Raw genomic sequence first — 18,779 nt, 5'->3', positions numbered from 1 at the left:
TAAAATAATTCTCACGACGTTTCGGTCACAACTCAAGCAGCCGTCTTCAGGTGGAGAACAGGTCTTATTTTTATTATTTTATTATTTTCCTTCTACGTGACTTTACCGAAAGAACCAAGAAGTTGTTATTGTTGTTGGTGTTATTGTTGTTGTTTGTCATGACGTCTGTGCTGGTTAATGATAAACCTGCTGTGCACGCTATCCAGACTGAGACCTGCTTAGCTCATGATATCTGACGAGATGGGGCACATGATAGAGGATTTGGGCATAGGTATGTGCGTGTATTTCTCCATGTGCGGGTAAATGTTCCATGCGAGGGGTTAATGACCCCTCTACCTTAAATTGCATCAGCCAAAAACGATGTAGAAAACACCAAAGGAAGCTTGTGCCGGAGGCCCTGGGGGTGGGCGGACAAGGCATCTACGAAGTATTCTAGCCAAACCCCATCTGGTGGAGCCAGGAAACTGTGCCCCTCCCCTCAGGGTTCATTTCTAAACAGCAGGAAACCCCTACATTTGGCCGTGTGGACTGAATCGAATGCTCACTGCGGAGGAGAGGCTGCCATTTCCTCTGGCGGGAGCTGGACCGGTGCCGCCTGAACCTGCGTGGCTCAGTGGTCGTGGCTGCCGTTGTGCGCGTGTTTGGTGGAGTAGTCGTGGAGCGTTGGGCGTGCCGCGCTACAAACGTCGCGAACCGAGTTCGATTCCCGCTCGCGTGCACAACAATCAGTGACGATATGGACATAACTGGTGAAAAAGCCTAACCAGATCTTTGTTTTTTTACGCGTTCGTATTTGTGTGTGTATGTGTATGTATAAGGGGAGCGATAGTGTAGCGGATAGCGCTATGAACCCGGCGACACGAGTTCGATTCCCGCTCACGGCCAACACGAGTGACGATTATTTGAACCGGTCCCGGGCCTCCCCTAGGTCGACCCAGCCTCAAATGTGTACCTGGTGCGGTGTGAGTAAATATCCCCACGAGGGAGACAAAGGCGGCCGGGCGCGGGGTTGGCCACCCACCCCCTCGCGGTCTACTGTGCCGGCCATCACAGGGTACTCGCTAACGGCCTGTCGAGGCTGCACGGGGGGGGTGGGGGGGGTGTCGTTGTCTTTGTGCGAGTCTCACGTGCAGCGTTGGCCGCTTGGAGGGCGACTCGGCCCGGCCACCGCGAGGGCTGTGGATGCGGTGTCGCTGCACGAGCTCCTGGGCGGAGGGGTCCGTCCAGTAGTGGTCGGCAGTCTTCATGCGCGTGTACTCCAGCGCACACGGACCCACTGCGTGCGCGCGCGCGCGTACAGACAGACAGGCGCCACCCACCACATATCCACACACGCGCACAATAATGCACATGCATGCACAAGCACCACGCATGCGGTCTCATGCACGGGCACACGTATGTGTTTGGCGATGGAGCTGGCGCTGTGATGCGTAGAACGTAAGAGAGATGTTCACCCAACAAGGAGGCCAGCAGCTGTCCTTCCACGGGGTCTGCGAGCAGGGCGTCCTTCTCATAGTAGACGCTGTTGAACACAACAGCACTCGGCGTTACAGGGGAGCAGTGATGATACGCTTCGAGCAAAACAACGCACACTGCAGACAAAGTCGACGCTCACTTGTGGCATAAACCACCACGTGAACTCCGGTCATCCTCGCAGCGGCTTTCGGCTGGCCATCGAACAAAGACGGTCACCGCATCGCGGGCTCTCAGATGCGCTTCTGCGGCCGTCTGGAACGCTCTTCCTTCCGATATTAGGAAGACACTGGAGCTATGCACTTTTAAATAATCTAGATTGAAAACTCACTTCTTTAGAACTGATTTTTGCGGGCCCTCTGATTAGCACGGTCGGCTACTTACGGTGCGAAAGAAGTTCAACACAGAAATAAATAAAGACACCACCATTCAACGCCCTGCCCCTGTGAATTCCATCACAGGTTCTATAATATTCGGCGTCCACACACATTCATGACATGGGCACAAATGTAACATTCGCGCACGGTTATCATTTGCATCAATCATGAATAATTGATTTTTAGTCAATTCAACTCGTGTGTTGTGAGCATAAAATGAGATCTTAATTGATTCATTAGCACATGCCTCTCCGAGCGGAGCTGGTGATTAGACGCACTGTTTAAGGATTTCAGGATAACTACCGTATTTCATTATTTTAGGAACTCTAATACAAGAGCATCTCTAAGCATGTGACTCTTAATTAAAATTACTGAAGACGAATATATGCATTATTACTCCACGTTAAGTCTGTTATAAGATTACCATTATTTAACATGCACCCCGCTGATTACTTTTTCATAATTACTTCATTTGTAAAATTCAATAAATATTCCGAAAAACAATTAAAAGGGTGGAATGATGGTGTCAGCAGCTCGGGTTAATGAAAAGGCTGCGTCGCCATCATCATCAGCAGCAGCAGCAGCATCATCATCAGCAGTAGCAGCCAATGTATAGACAAAAACTGTACGTCGGTGCATAGAATATCAACACAGTCGCGTTACTCGAAAAGTTATGAGAGCTTTACTCTTTGATTTTTTTCGGTAAAGTCACGTAGGTAAAATTACTGTAACAGTAATTTTGCTGTGACGGTGCCACCTGAAGACGGAAGCTTGTGTTGCCTCCGAAACGTCGTGATTTAATTTATTTCTATTTTTTTTTTTACCTACGCGACTTTACCGAAAAAACCAAAGAGTATGGATCCTTGCAGTCACGAAAACTTCAAATCTAAAATTATGAGAGCTTTGTAGAACAGCGGATTCCTCCGGTATGAATTCAAAATTGTGATTCTAAATCGATCCAACGCGTGCACCAATTCCGACCAATGTTATGAGTCGGGGCTCGTCATTCCAATGACGCATCGATTCTATTTGGCCTCGTTATAATCCCTTTTCGTCCGGCATGGTTTATACGGTATCTATAAATGAAGACCTTAATCTGTATGTCTCAACAACCTCGAGGGTACTTCCCGACAAGATAGAAATCCGAATTGTGCTACATCGGTAGCTTTTAGGCCACAAACAACAGGAGAAAAACTGAAAAATCCGAGATTTTTCATTTGAAGGCGCCCAAATCTCGATTTGAAGTGCCCCATGAACATGTTTGAGCCTGGTGTCATTCAGAAACCGTCCCAAAATCTAAGATTGCAGTTGTTTTACTTTGGTAGAGCCTTAAGCAGCAAAACTAAAATTAAAAGCGAGAACCATTGTTCTATCTTTCATTGTTTTTTTACATATTTCGGATGAAAGCATTGCAGCCATTGCCAGACCCCCACCCCACCCCCCCAAGCCCCTCAAAGCTTCCTGCGGTCGGCGAGGACGACGCGTTTTGTACTCTTGGGCGCCGCACGATTTCTCGACAGCGGCGGGATTCCGTTGTGTTTTTTTTCAAATTTTGAGATCAAGCGGCGCTTCTCAGCACAGCGATGGTGCCGGTGGTGGTGGTGGCGGTGGTGGCAGCGGCGGCGGTGGTGGTGGTGGCGGCGGCGGTGCCGGTGGTGGTGGCGGCGGTGGTGGTGGTGGCGGCGGTGGTGGCGGTGGTGGTGGTGGTGGTGCCAGTGGTGGTGGCGGCGGTGGCGGTGGTGGTGGTGGCGGCGGTGGCGGCGGTCGTGGTGGTGGTGGTGCCGGTGGCGGTGCCGGTGGCGGTGGTGATAGTGGTGGTGGTGCCGGTGGTGGTGGTGGCGGTGGTGGTGGTGGTGGCGGCGGTGCTGGTGGCGGTGCCGGTGGTGGTAGTGGTGGTGGTGCCGGTGGTGGTGGTGGTGGTGGTGGCGGTGGTGGTGGCGGCGGTGCCGGTGGTGGTGCCGGTGGTGGTAGTGGTGGTGGTGCCGGTGGTGGTGGTGGTGGTGGCGGTGGTGGTGGTGGCGGCGGTGGCGGTGGCGGTGGTGGCGGCGGTGCCGGTGGCGGTGCCGGTGGTGGTGGCGGCGGTGGTGGTGGCGGCCGTGGTGGCGGTGGTGGTGGTGGCGGCGGTGCCAGTGGCGGTGGCGGTGGTGGTGGCAGTGGTGGTGGCGGTGGTGGTGGTGGCGGCGGTGCCGGTGGCGGTGCCGGTGGTGGTGGTGTTGGCGGTGGTGGTGGCGGCGGTGGTGGTGGTGGCAGCGGTGGTGGCGGTGGTGGTGGTGGCGGCGGTGCCGGTGGCGGTGCCGGTGGTGGTGGCGGCGGTGGTGGTGCTGGTGCCGGTGGTGGCGGTGCCGGTGGCGGTGGCGGCGGCGTACCTGGCGTTCTCGACGAGGTACAGCACCACCTTGTCGAGCACCTTCTCGAAGAGCGCCGTGCGCACCCACAGGTGGCGGATCGCCTGGGGGGACAGGTTGGCGCTCTTCTGCGCGCTGGTCTGCCGCTTCATGGGCTCGCGGCCCGACGCCCTCCTGCCCCCCCCCCCAGATAGAGGCACGCGCACACACACAAAGACAAAGATTACCCCACACCACACCCCGTGTAGCCTTCACAGACTGTTGGGGCAAGTGCTGTTAGCGAGCAGCACCCATGAAGGCCGGCACGGCATGCGAAGCGGGTGGGCAGGCAGCACAACGCCCGAGCCGCCTTTGTCTCGCCCCCGTGGCGATGTTTACTACACACCGCACCGGGTACTTATTTGAGGCTGAGTAGACCTAGGGGAGGCCCTTGACCGGTTGAGAAAATCGTCGAACTCGGGTCGCTGGGTTCGTTTCACAGCGCGCTAACCGGTACGCTACCAATACCTTCCCCCCTGCACCTCCGATTGGCACAGCTGGCTCCGTACGGTGCGAAATAAGTTCAACATCCGTGTGGATTCAATTTGGTCTCCGTGAGCCTTCACTCAAATGCGCACATTGAAAACTACTCGGCCAGGTGCTGTGATCCACAGCACTCGCGCGCAGACCACCCAATGGAAGTTGTCAAGAGCGCAATAGCTAGAGCGATATTTCATTTGAGTCGCTCACAACCTGACAGAAACCTTAACCGCATTGCAAAGGATTATATACTGGATGCATTTCTCCCCAACAACACGGGCAGCTATGCACCGGCCTTAAATTCACCGACGTGTGACCGCCAATTCATCCGTCAACCGGGGGGACCATCCATGCTGGCACTACCAGATGCCACTGCCACAACAATTACTGAGGACAATTGTAAGGACGAGGGGGCAAAGCGGTTGAAAGGGGACCACACCGATCGTGGGTGTCAGAGCGTGTCAGCCCGGGTATCCCCTACAGCGAGTTTGATCTGCTTTCACAAGGGGTCTCTCAAGGATAACCGATGGGCTCTAGGCAATGTATTTTAGTCAAGCCTTGGGTAAAAGGGGCCGTCCATAGATGATGTCACGCGATTTTTGACGATTTTTGACCTCCCCCCCCCTTTCGTCACACGGCGTCACAAAAAGTCAGACCCCCCCCCTCAAATATGACGTCACAAAGGTCTGCCCCCCCCCCCAAAAAATAAAACATGCTTCAAATCGCTTTCAACTATTGTCATTGTAGTGCGTATTTAATGTGGCGCTGCACTCTGATGTTGTAGGAGAAAACATTTATTAAAAAGTCTATTTAATTAAATAGAACGTGTTTATATTTATTTAAAGTTGCGCATTTTGATGTGACGTCACATTTCTCAACCCCCCCCCCCCCATCGTCACACATCGTCACAAATGTCTGACCCCCCCATCTCCCCTCCCATGTGCGTGACGTCATTTATGGACGGCCCCAAAAGCGAAACCCATTTTGCTAACCCTACGGATTGTCAAGCGATGTCTTGGCCAGGGAGCGATCAACGTCCCACGGGGGGGGGGGGGGGGGGGTGGTTAAACTGTTCCAAGGCCCGCTGGCTGGAGGAGACGGGGGGAGACACGGGGGGAGGGGGGGCAGACACGGGGGGAGACACGGGGGGGGGGAGCCCCCTGGCCCCGAGCGGCAACAGATGGGGGGGGGGGGGGGATGAGGACGATGCCATGGCCCAACGGTCGCGCGTTCGTTGGTTGTTGCAGAGGTTTTGCGGTTCGAATCCAGCAGGACGCCCTGGGTTAATACTACTTTTGCACATTGTTCCCGCTGAGATCGGGTCACGGAACTTCTTCGCAAGAAAGAAAAAAACTCAAGTCGAACCACCCTCCGCATCTCCTCCTCCTCTTCTTCCGTGAAGGAGATCCCCTTCTCCCTGCTGATGAAATCTCAACTCTTATATCCACTCTGTCTCTCTGACCTATCTGTTCATGCGCTCTTAAGAAGGGCCATCTCCCGAAACGCTGCCTATTATATATTTTTTTCCTATTAAGGCCACAGTGCTATTGACGAATGTGTCGAGTCTAATGTAATATGTGGGTCCACTGAGAAACCACACACTTGTGGGAAAAATGAGAAGCAACACAAATTAGATATTAAAAGGGAGACAAAAATACCAACTTCTGCTGTGAAGCAGACGTTGGTATTTTATGCTGAATGCACCATAGCGACTTGCGGTGCGGTCTCCGCGGTGGCGGACTGTGTCGTGATGACCCCGGCGGGGCCCGGCTCGGTTATAGAGCGGAAAAGTGTTCGGCGGAGCGTGCCGAGAGGCGCAGCGGACACTTGCCTGTACAGCGGATCCACGGCCAAGTTGTGGAGATCCTGCGGCAAGGCGTGCAACGAGCTCAGGAAGCTCTGTACCGAATCGCTGCGGGAATGGGAAAGGAAAAAAAACGTATTCTCACACACGGGGAAAAAAAAAAACCAGCTTCGTCGTCGTCGTCGTCATTAGCCCGTAACGATTTAAACCTTCCCTCGTGGTTTGATGACATGCCGTGATGCAGACTCGCGCGGTAGTTGTCAGAAATTGTATTAATTTATGGAAGTTTTCAGGGCTTTGGTTCAATTGGGCTTCGGTGTCTTTCTCGTTGCTGGGCCGGTTGGCCTTGCGAAAGTACCAACGTGGCCGCAGTGTTGAGGTTATTAACCGGTATCGGTTAATCCAATGCACGTGACTGCCGGTCTGTGTCGGCTCTTTGGAAATGTACCCATAATTGTTTGTGAAGCGATTAGTGTCTGTCCGTTCCTATCCTTTTGAGACGGAGCGTAATTCTTGGTTCCAGTCGCATTTCCCATCGGACTGAGTGGAATGCGCCCGGCTCTTTAGGGTCGTATGTCAGGAACGCGTCCCGCACCGACGGCCATTCCTCGCGTCTCTCTCTCTATCTGGCCTCGTAAATTGTTTTGAGTGTTCCCGTTGTGTCCGGCGGCTATCGATGTCACCCACATCGACCGGCCAGCCACTGGCCGGGCAAGCGGCTGCTGATCGAGGTGGCCGTTCCTCATTCGGGGGCTCACATGTACACGAGTACACAAACAGTTTAACACGTAATGAGCTTTCGCGACCAATATAATTCGCTATGGGGACCTCATTTGCCAGTAAAAATATGATAATTGGTTCTTTACCCTTCTATCTGGCAACAAAAAGGGTGCCAGTTTTGTTGCCAGATAGAAGGGTAAAGAACCAATTACAATATAATTCGCTTGAATATATAAATGTGTCGTTAAACCCGCCACCACCTGACACAGCCAACTAGTAAAGGTTTGTCACGTAAACAGAACGTGGCCAATTCGTCACTGGTACAGCACACCGGTGTGTTGGAGAGCCAAGCCACAACATTTACAATCCGAGTACGACGTTTCGCCAGTAATTACAACCGGCATCATCAGGCGACAGCCAGATTATATATAGATGCCCGTCACGTGATCACCTGCGGCAGTTATGGTCGACGTGCCGCCATTTCCGGCGGTGGAATTTAAAGCATTTGATCCCTTAGGCCTTGCCGCCTGCTGAGGATGGCGAGGCAATGTTTAGGAAGTCACCGGTTAAGGTGTTCAGAGTCCTTTCAGGGTCTTAGTTGGTCCGCTTGGGAGAGACCGCGACCCATCGGTTTTCTGGACCTCAACTGGGCCTTTTATTCGGCATTTAGCTCTACCGACCGCACCTGGATTCGAATCAACGGCGTCCGTTTGCGGTTGTGTTTACGGTGACTCGAAAAAACAACCACGTGAACGGGCGCTGCCGTGAGAAGGCTACCACCATCTCGCACCCACAGTGCCGGAGTAAGGTGGTACGGGGCCTGTAGCACATGTTATAAAGGGGCCCTACGTTTAAAAAAAATAAAAAATAAAAATTTTTAACTTGCATAGTGAATTAATTGTATTTTTTAATTTGCTATACAACCAGATAATACGACAAATCGCTAACCTCAAACACCCAGTCGTTCGTAAAAGTTGAAGGCGGTATAGTACTATAGCAATAGAGCAAGTGCAGAATCACTGAATCGGAATTGATAGCTTGAAAGCGTTTAGCGCGGGGCCCTTGAAAGTGCGGGGCCCGTAGCTACTACATGTGTAGCTACTAAATTTTGATTTAAAGCTTTCGTGACTGCAGGGATTAATCTTCTTGGTTCTTTCGGTAAAGTCACAAATTCCTTTGTCAAGGCGCTCTTCCCCCTCCAACCCAGCTTAAATATACGCTGCCAAGCCTGGTGGTGTTCATTCAGACGCTGTCTTTCCGACAGACCTGTTCTTCACCTGACGACGGCTGCTTGCGTTGTGGCCGAAACGTCGTGATAATTATTTTATTATGTTTTATTTTTATTATTTTATTTCCCTTCTACGTGACTTTACCGAAAGAACCAAGAAGATGTAGCTACTACTTGTGTAGCTACTACATGTGTAGATACTACTTGTGTAGCTATTACTTGTGTAGCTACTACATATGTAGCCACTACTTATGTAGCCACTACTTGTGTAGCCACTACATATGTAGCCACTACTTGTGTAGCCACTACTTATGTAGCTACTTTAGCTACTAGGATCATCCGGCACTGACCCCCCCAACACCCCCCACCAAATACAGACGCGAGCCGCCCCCCCCCTCTCCGCTGGGGGCGCACCTGCTGCTCTCCACCAGCAGCTCCATCTCTTGCACCCGGCGGCACAGCTCGGAGGCGGGCGGGAAGTTCTTGCCCACCTTGAGGAAGAGCGCCGCCACTTTGTTGCTGCGCAGGAAGCCCGCGGCGCGGCGCCGCAGCCCGTGCAGCAGGCACGACTCCACGGACGCTTTGCGAGCCACGCACGTGGTGGGGGGTGGGGGGGTGGGGAGTGGGGGGGTTTGGGGGAGTAGGGGGGAGTGGGGGGGTGGCAGTGGGGGGGTGGGAGTGGGGGGGGAGTGGGGGGTGGGAGTGGTGGGGGAGTGGGGGGGTAGTGGGGTGGGGGGCAGTGGGGGGGTTGAAGTGGGGGGGGAGTGGGGGGAGTGGGGGTGGGAGTGGGGGGGAGTGGGGGGTGGGAGTGGGAGGGGAGTGGGAGGGGAGTGGGGGGGGGAGTGGGGGAGTCGGTGGATGGGAGTGGGGGGTGGGAGTGGGGAGGTAGTGGGGGGATGGGAGTGGGGGGTAGTGGGGGGGGTTGAGTGGGGGTGCGAGTGGGGGGGGGGGAGCGTGAGTGACGCAGGGCGGTACACGCTGGGTGCTTGCGTGCAGGGAGTGAGACACGGGGGAGGGGGGGGGCAACTAGCGATTGTGGAGGATATGGGGGACGACGTGGTGGTGGTGGTGGTTGTGGTGTTGGTGGTGGTGGGGATGGTGGCGGTGGTGGTGTTTGTGGTGTTGGTAGTGGCGGTGGGGATGGTGGTGGTGGCGGTGGTTGTGGTAGTGGTGGTGGGGATGGTGGTGGTGGGGATGGTGGTGGTGGGGTGGTGGTAGTGGCGGTGGTGGTGGTTGTGGTAGTGGCGGTGGGGATGGTGGTGGTGGTTGTGGTAGTGGTGGTGGGGATGGTGGTGGTGGTGGGGATGGTGGTGGTGGGGATGGTGGTGGTGGTGGCGGTGGGGATGGTGGTGGTGGTTGTGGTGTTGGTAGTGGTGGGGATGGTGGTGGTGGGGTGGTGGTAGTGGCGGTGGTTGTGGTGGTGGGGGCGTCACAGACCGCATGGAAGATGAGCAGTCGGCAGACAGCTGATTTCGGAGTTGTTCAAATTCAGCACAAGTGAATTAACATTTTAAATGGGGTTGGTTTTTGTTTGCTTTTTTTTTCTCTCCCTTTTCACAGAAGTTGAATAGGTTTGATCAAAATTGCTGTTAAGACCAGGTGGCTCTGGGGGTGGGGAGGGGGCAGTGTCTGTCGGTTTAAGCTATTGCGGGGCCTGTAGCATATTCTATAAAGGGGCCCTAAATAAAAAAAAACACGTAAATATTAACACACAATTTTTTCACTTGCACAGTAATGTAATTGTATTTTTTCAATTGCTATGCAGCCAAATAATACGACAAATCGCTAACCTTAAACACTCATCGTTCATAAAAGTCGAAGGCGGTATAGTACTATAGTAATAAAGTAAGTGCAGAATCACTGAACCGGAATTGATAGCTTGCAAGAATTTAGCGCGGGGCCCTTGAAAGTGCGGGGCCCGTAGCTACTACACGTGTAGTAGCTACTACACGTGTAGCTACTTTGGCTACGAGGATCATCCGGCGCTTGGGGGTTTGTCACCGATGTTGGGAGCAGCGAGCGAGCACCAATGGGATGAGACCCCCTCCCCCCCGGGTTTGTCCCCTGCCACTGGGGGCTGACGGTCTCTCGGCCCGTTCGCTGAACGACCGCCCAAAACAAATAAAACCACGCCCGTCTTCATCAAATCATCAAATGCGCTCTCCGTTCATTTAATTACCGCATGCTTATTCCTGCTTTGATGTAATTGAACATCGCGGTGTTGATTGATGTGACAAACGTGATTTTCAGGGACGACAGGAGGTGTGGATGAAGATGTCTATCCAAGTGACTTCGGTCCCGATGGTTTCGTGCGACAGCATGTTCGAGGGCTGTTGTTCCAAAAAACAAGGAGGTACAATGTTCACTGCAAGGGCTTCATACGGACATGTCTGTATCTCAAGACAAGACACCAATAGCGCAATAGGGAATATAATATTGAGCGAGGAAAACGTTTTACATTTCAACAACAACAAAAACCGCAATATAACTACGAATCCTCGACGTGCAGACCACTGGCCGTGTGCTAAGTGCCTGAGATTTGTTGGGAATTCAGTTGCAGGGTGGTGAGACTGCAGGCGTCGTGAGTTCATCAACTCTCGCCAGTGGCTCTCGGTGTGATAAACACATTCCTGCTGCGGAGGGAGCTGGTAGGAACGTTGGGTTGCTCGGTCAATGGCCAGGGTCAACGGCGGCGTGGTGTATTCCGCAAATATGCCCGACTGTGAGGGCGGGCGCGAGCCGGCGTGAGTAGGTTAAACGTTGAGTTTTATAAGGGCACCACGGGGTGATCAGCCCCTCCCCACCCCACCCAGCCCCACCCCTCCCACCCCCCACCCAGCCCCACCCAGCCTCTCCCCACCCTCCCCTCCCCACCCATCCCCTCCCCACCCTCCCCACCCAGCCCCTCCCCACCCTCCCCTCTCCACCCAGCCCCACCCCTCCCATTTTTGGATGCACGACGGACGGACGGACACAATAATCCCCTGTGGGCTGGTGGAACCAGGTGGTTCCTACCAGTAAATTTGGTCTCCACGAGGCCTATACTCGGCTGCGTACAATGACAACTGCTCAGTCAGGTGCCATGACCGACAACACTCGAGCACAGTCCGCCGAATGAAAGTAGTCGAGAGCACAATTAGCGCGCGCCTGCACACACACAACGGTGAGCGATGTTGATTTCAGTTGCTCACAATTTTTGAGCAAAACCTGAATTGCATTCCAAAGCACGAGACTAGAGTGCACATCTTCGCAGCGACGCGTTCTATGCACCGGCCTTAAAAGTCACCGTGTGACCACCACGGAGAATTTTGGGGGCTCAATAAAGCAATAAAGTCACCTGGGGGGGGGGGGGGGGGGGGTGTATTCTGCTGAGTCTGCCAGCGAGGATGCTCAGCAGGGAGCGACAGCGTGTGGGCCAGGGGGCTTTGCATGACACAGGACGGATGCCGTGGCATCGCGCGACAATCGGCACGCGGTGCGTTATTTAAAACGAGGCTGTAGCATGGCGAGTTTTGGCAAGTTTGGTGCCACGTCGTTACAGATGGCACGGCGGTGGCTGCACGGCTTTGGCGGAGCGGCGGAGCGGCGGAGCGGCGGAGCGGCAGAGCGGAGATTTCGGTACGACCGGTCATGCAGCGCGGTTATTGCTGGGCACGGTGACACGCCACGGATCGCGTCTCCTGGCACAAGCCCGCCGGTGCACGCAAACGAATTGTGAGTTCGCGTAATTCTCTCCAGTGAATGCACCGCTGAGTTCTAAGCCGCTAACACACACACACACACATCTCTCTCTCTCACCATTGATCCCATTAAGTCACGTAATGCAATCTAACATGCACATTATTGGTGGTTCACTGGTTAGAGCACTGCCCTATGAACGCGGCGACCCGAGTTCGATACCTGGTAGCACCTAAAATCAGCGCCGAGTGATGTCGGAAATGGTCTAGCCCTCCGTCCCACGCCCTCTTGCACATTGGCCAGCGTGGTGAAGTATGGTCAAACAACCCCCATTAGTGGCATTGCGTGGGAAGATTTGACTTTCACGTTGTGAACATCTCTCTGTAGCGAGAGGGGAGAGTTCTACGCGAGTATGGATAATAATAATTAAAGTATTTTTTATTTATTTATCCAATAATGGCACTTTGTGCCCAAGGTCTTTTTTTCCCAAGAGGGTCCTGCATTGGTTTGTTTTTCAAAGATGTTTTTAGCCAATTCATGACGAATGTTTATTATACACGTGGGATGACACCGGATCGCCCGGTAGAAAATCCACGCCCACAAAGAGGCGATGTCATATCCCCGAACAAATGTAAACGGACAGAGATGAGTCCACATGATGTACCGCATTCTCCCGTAAAACCAGGATACGTCACCTCCTCGCCCACGGGAAAAGAGTTTCACAACATTTTTCATGATCCAACAACCCTCGCCTCCAGAGTGCTGGATCACAGGCATGCGCTACCGCCACCACAAGAAGTCACCGGCAGAGATGCTTTAAAGCAGCTCTACAAAGTCTCATTCAATGGACTTGGCGACGCACTGCTCTGTCGGAGTTCGCGAGTGGGGTTCGTCATCCAATTGCATGAGGGCGACAGCGCAATCAGGATACAAACTGGGGGAAATGACGAAAGGAAAATCTGAAACGACAGCAAGGTCAATAAGAACACGGATGGAGGGTTTCCCACAATCGCGAAGAATCAACCCCCTTCCCCCGCGAGACATCCAGGCCAGCCAGACAGCTCGGATAAGGGGTTGGTCCCCCCACTCTTCACCTCATCACGTTCTGAGCCATCGAACCGTTTTGGCTGGCCATCGAACAAAGACGGTCACTTGCATCGCGCGCTTTCAGGTGCACTTCTGCGGCCGTCTGGAACGCACTCGTGATATTAGGAAGTCACTGCAGCTGTGCACTTTAAAATCTAGATTGAAAGCTCATTTCTTTGGAACTGATTTTTGTGTGTTAGTTTGTTGTCCTTCCCGCCGCATTTCCGATTAGCACGGTTGGCTACGTACGGTGCGAAAGTTCAACAAACACACACAAATTGCTGGGTGGACAGATGTGGGAAGATCGAACATGGGCAGTGCGGAGGAGTGGAAAACGTGGTGGATTGCGACCTCTGGATTGCAAGTTCCAGTGTGCTAACCATCCCACCATATAGCAGCATCAGGTTTTCTATAACAAAAAAAATCCGTAAAAGTTCTCTTTTTTTTTTACTTAAATTGAGACATGTCCATGCCAACTTCTGCCCCACAGCGCCTGGTTTTTTCGTTTGTGTAATTAAATACACCCACAGATTGGACCTTTCACCAAAAATTTACAATTCTGCAATTTCCGATGCTCCCCCCACCCGCCCCCTGCATGAGTAACACTGAGAGAGAGAAAACTGTTGCCAGACAGAAAATGTCACATCCCCATAATCGCACAGAGTCGGGTCAAACCACCACCGGCGTTTAATGAGACGGGGGTTCTGATGCGCTGCCGTTTCCTAGCAACCGCAAATTGCATACAAATGCACCCAGGTCGGATGCCCAAGCACTGCAAGAAGTACGGGCGTGATAATGATGATGATGGTGGTGATAATAAAAACGGTACAAAAAAATGTAATAGCTGGATTTTAAATGAATAACTTGTTTAATGTCAAAGCTCTTAGGGGATACTTCGGCATCACATTATCCTGTCATGAATTGCATGACTCGATCGTCAGGGTGTCAATTTGTGGGCATCCCCACATACGCTGATCTTCTCTTTCAAGTTCATCGCATTTAGGGATGTCATGTTCCACTTCCGACCAGTGCTATTGCCTCCACAGTGTTATGGGAGCAAAGTAAATGTTGCGATTCGAACCGGCAAAACCCATGCACGCTCCCACCTCGAGAATAAATGTGTCCGACACCACACTATCAAGCCGCCCTGTTTACCGCATCGCAATTGGCAAACTTTTCACAAATCATTTGTGGTTACGTGGGGGTGGGAGGGGGGGTGTGTTGTAATGCATCAGCACTCAAACCTGAAACTACCAGATGCAGCTTTGTTATTTCCTTGCCTCTTGATGTAATCATGGTGCTGGAATTGGGTGTGATCGCCAAACGCCCTCTCACTCAATCTCTCTCTCTGTCTCTCTGTGCAACGTTGGCTGGCTATTTGTGTTGTGTCACCGCAGTCGCAGCACAAGTGCCGCAACCGGTGGGCCCCGCTCAATCATCCGCGGTGATGGCAGAGCGAGCTGGCAGCTGCAATTTCAGGAGCAATGTTCTTGCACTCCTCGCTGGCAGTCAAATTCTAACCTTTCCGTCGGAATAGAAAATTCGCGCGGTGCGGCGAGAGGTTTCAGACCGCCTAATCATCGAGAGCATCTATCCTCAAATCATGTGAGCAGAGATCAAGCTTCGTGACGAGATCAAGCCAGACGTGGTGGCGCGCGGCTGCAATTCCAAAAACTCCGAGGTGGGGTTGATGGCACGCGCGGAGATCACGCGAGCGAGACGCTCAAACCTGCAGGGCAGTGAGGCGCCTTTAGGAGGCCAGAGAGCACGTGGATCGCAGCCCTCTATGTGCATGGGATTTCTCTGGATATACTCTGAAATATATTGTACGGCATATCGTAGTCCTATCGCTGTATTTGTGCCCACGATTGTATCAACGTGGAGCCCAGAGGAGGCAGACAAAGTCACTGAATGGCTCTGAGGTCTGGCAAGTTGATCCATTAAACATTTACCTGAGAACTGTAGCGTGCACTACATACAATCGTATGACATTAACTCCTCAGACAAGGGGGTACTGCACTGACAAAAGACCGCTTTGCTGTGTGTGTGTGTCTGAGATGCTTGCATTGGAGCTGTATGGAATCAACAGGTTCATGAATATTTAACGTCAAGCCTTGCTTCAGGTCCACACGAAGCCACTCGAAATACATTTCAGAAACGCACGCAGCCGCAGAGCCTTGTGACAACGTAAGCAAATAAACAAGGACACGACTTTTTTTTCAAACGGGGTTCAACAATTTACGCGCGCAGTCACGCACACAGCACACATTCGCGTTCGAGACTGGCACGATAAAAGTGAGGACACGAAAAATGTCACAATGCCGTGAATGATTCTCGTCTATCTTGTGGATGTATAACATAGAGAAGTTTAAATCGGGCATCTGGGGTTGCGCTGGAGGATGGCGCTGAGGGATGACGTTGGAGAAAACGGAGGCAGTGTTGTGCAGCCTAACGTGAGCAATATCTTTATATAAAAAAAGCCCAAACTTTATCCTGGTCGTGCCATCGGAAACCCTCCACGTTGGGGTAGAGCCACGTTGCTCCACACTGCAGGGGGCAGCACTTTACCACGCGCCAGGGGCAGCACTTTGCCACGTGACAGTGACAGAACTTCACCACGTGACAGTGACAGAACTTGACCACGTGACAGGGGCAGCACTTTGCCAGGTGACAGTGACAGAACTTTACCACGTGACAGAACTTTACCACGCGACAGGGGCAGCACTTTGCCACGTGACAAGTGACAGAACTTTACCACGTGACAGGGGCAGCACTTTACCACGTGACAAGTGACAGAACTTTACCACGTGACAGGGGCAGCACTTGACCACGTGACAGTGACAGAACTTTACCACGTGACAGGGGCAGCACTTGACCACGTGACAAGTGACAGAACTTGACCACGCGCCAGGGGCAGCACTTTACCACGTGACAAGTGACAGAACTTTACCACGTGACAGGGGCAGCACTTGACCACGTGACAGTGACAGAACTTTACCACGTGACAGGGGCAGCACTTGACCACGTGACAGTGACAGAACTTTACCACGTGACAGTGACAGAACTTTACCACGTGACAGTGACAGAACTTGACCACGTGACAGTGACAGAACTTGACCACGTGACAGTACTTTACCACGTGACAGAACTTCACCACACGCCAAGCAAAGAGAATAATGTTCGCAGCACTCTAATATAGTATTTTAATATCTCAGAGCTGAATATTTTGTGCAAACCACCCCTTCCCCCCCCCAAATCTAAACTGTTTTTCTACTCGGTCTTTCATGACCTGGCTGCGGCCATAAACTCACTGCGCTTGAGAACTCAGTGTAATCGCCGAAGAGAGATAATATTGAGTCGATGCCTACCCTGAGTAAATACATTCACAATCTTCCAAATGCGAGTCCTTGCGAAGCACATTCTCTACTGTGTACGCCTGTGTGCCTATAAAGAATAGATATTGGGGGTGGAGCAGTGGCTAGCTCACTGAGTTATGAAACAGAGGAACCGAGTTCCATTCCCGGTCACACGGCAACAGCATCCGTGGTGAGTGACACCCGAACCGGACCTGTGGCTTACACATTCACCAACCCGCACTCACTCGCGTGGTGAAGTATGGTGAAACAACCTCCTAAAACTGTCCTGGTGAAGGGGAGGCCTTCACCCTAACAGTGGATTGACAAAAAGCTGCACATTATTATGATATATCTGTAGGACTATGTATGTAAGTGCATCACTTCGTCTGCATCCAAGCATTTTCCTGCCCAGGGCCACCCCATCAATCCATCTGTCCGCCTCTGTGTTTTTTGCCTGTGCCCACCCACCTGATCCCCATCCCTGTACACACACACACCCCCAGACCCACAACAACAACAACCGCCATTCGCCACTAAGTGGCGGTGACGTCACCATGACGCTTGTGCCAGACTAGGTGTACGTTGAGGCCACGTGAAGTGTCGAACGCCCGCTGGTAGGAGGTCACGGGGCAGACTCAGGTGCCACGGGTCGACTGACTGAGATGACTGGCTGATGCACCACCTGTGTCCTCTACCGTGCCAACTTGCTGTGTTTTAGCTACCTGGCGCTCCACTTGTTGTTGTGAGCGTCGCTCCTCCTCCCTCCGTTGTTGTTGGAGGGCGACAGCCTCCAACTGCCCAGTAGCGTCCTTCACGAGCCTCCTCCACAGAGGCCGATCTTGACACCGCTGGTACCAGTCATCGGCAAGTCCACTCAACTCCACATCCTCCTGTACCACGTCACTCCATCTCTTCTCTAGCCCGTGCCGCGTCCGTTTAGCCCCCTCGATCCGGCCGAACAAAAGCTGTTTAGGCATGCGGTGGCTGGGCATGCGGGATACATGACCCAGCAAAATGCAGCCTTGCCTGCTGAAAGAGCTCACTGATGGGACTTTGTCCAGATCTTTCAAGAATATGTGAGCTCCTCACACAATCCAGCCTGGTTAAACCCAGAATGGATCGTAGGCAGGCCAGCCTAAATGTTTCTAACCGGCGAAGATGTTCCATTAGGGGGGTCTATGTTTCGCAAGCATAGAGAAGGGAGGGAACGACTGTGGGCGAGAAGACCTGAAGCTTCGTTGCGGAGCGATAGACCAGGTAGTTTCCACACAGCATTACGCAACCGATGAAAAGATAATGCCGCTCGACTGATTCGGAGTGAGACTGCCCAGGTATGGGAAACTATCCACTCTCTCCACAACTGCCCTATCACCAATTGGGAGTTGTGGGGGTGGAGTGTCCGATGGTACAAAATACCCAGGCAGGTGCTTAGTTTTGGTGGGGCTGATGGTAAGTCCCCACCTCTTAGTGGCAAGCTCCAGGTTCAGCAGCAACGCCTCCAACTCCTCCTCTGATTGAGCAGCAATTACCATATCATCGGCATAAATAACATGGTTGAGCAATAGGGAGCCATCCCTTGACCGCACCCGGGCATCGATCAGCCTCCAATTGTATCTGTACCAGATGGAAATTCCTCCGGTACAGCTATTGACGGCTTCACGAACTACATGGTCGAAATAGATGTTAAATAATGTGGGAGCCAGAGGACATCCCTGTCGCACGCCAAAGTGAATGGGGAATGGCTTCGACTCCCTGCCTTGTAGTTTTACCTGGGCCCGCTCACCATCATGAAGGTCCTTAATGGTCGTGAGCAGCGGGTCAGGGACTCCAAAAGCACGAAGCACAACCCAGAGCCCAGGCCTCCTGATGGTCTCATAGGCCTTGATCAGGTCAATAAAGCAGAGATGTAGGTCTTGTTGGAATTCCCTACACCTCTGCTGTAGCAGACGGACAGAAAATATGGCATCTGTGCAGGACCGCCCTTTCCTGAAACCACATTGGGGCTCCGCAAGCCTCTCCTCAGCGTGCCTGGCAAGGCGATGTTGAATAATCCTTGCCAGGACATTTCCCGGCACATTGAGGAGTGAGATGCCCCTGTAGTTGTTACAGTCTGTGTGGTCCCCCTTCTTAAAGAGGGGGACAACCAGGGCATCCTTCAAATCCTGCAGAACCCGTCCAGTGGTCCAGACTGTT

The 18,779-nt window shown here is 52.7% G+C and overlaps 1 protein-coding gene across 2 annotated transcripts in view; it reads right to left on the bottom strand.

Annotated features, from left to right (window-relative positions):
* Positions 1-18,779, bottom strand: part of LOC133348939 (small G protein signaling modulator 1-like) — a 165,433-nt gene that overhangs the window by 53,196 nt on the left and 93,458 nt on the right. For both annotated transcript variants that reach the window (XM_061562082.1, XM_061562083.1), the window contains exons 3-7: positions 8,881-9,046; positions 6,546-6,626; positions 4,217-4,369; positions 1,455-1,522; positions 1,128-1,276 (exon numbers count right to left, since the gene is read on the bottom strand). In XM_061562082.1, the coding sequence (XP_061418066.1) occupies positions 1,128-1,276; positions 1,455-1,522; positions 4,217-4,369; positions 6,546-6,626; positions 8,881-9,046 (617 nt within the window). The remainder of the gene's footprint in view (positions 1-1,127; positions 1,277-1,454; positions 1,523-4,216; positions 4,370-6,545; positions 6,627-8,880; positions 9,047-18,779) is intronic.

Source organism: Lethenteron reissneri, chromosome 28, assembly GCF_015708825.2.
Source record: "Lethenteron reissneri isolate LAM-NWPU_2019-01 chromosome 28, ASM1570882v1, whole genome shotgun sequence".
NCBI classification, from domain to species: Eukaryota; Metazoa; Chordata; class Hyperoartia; order Petromyzontiformes; family Petromyzontidae; genus Lethenteron; species Lethenteron reissneri.
This window is presented reverse-complemented; position numbering and strand designations above follow the sequence as displayed.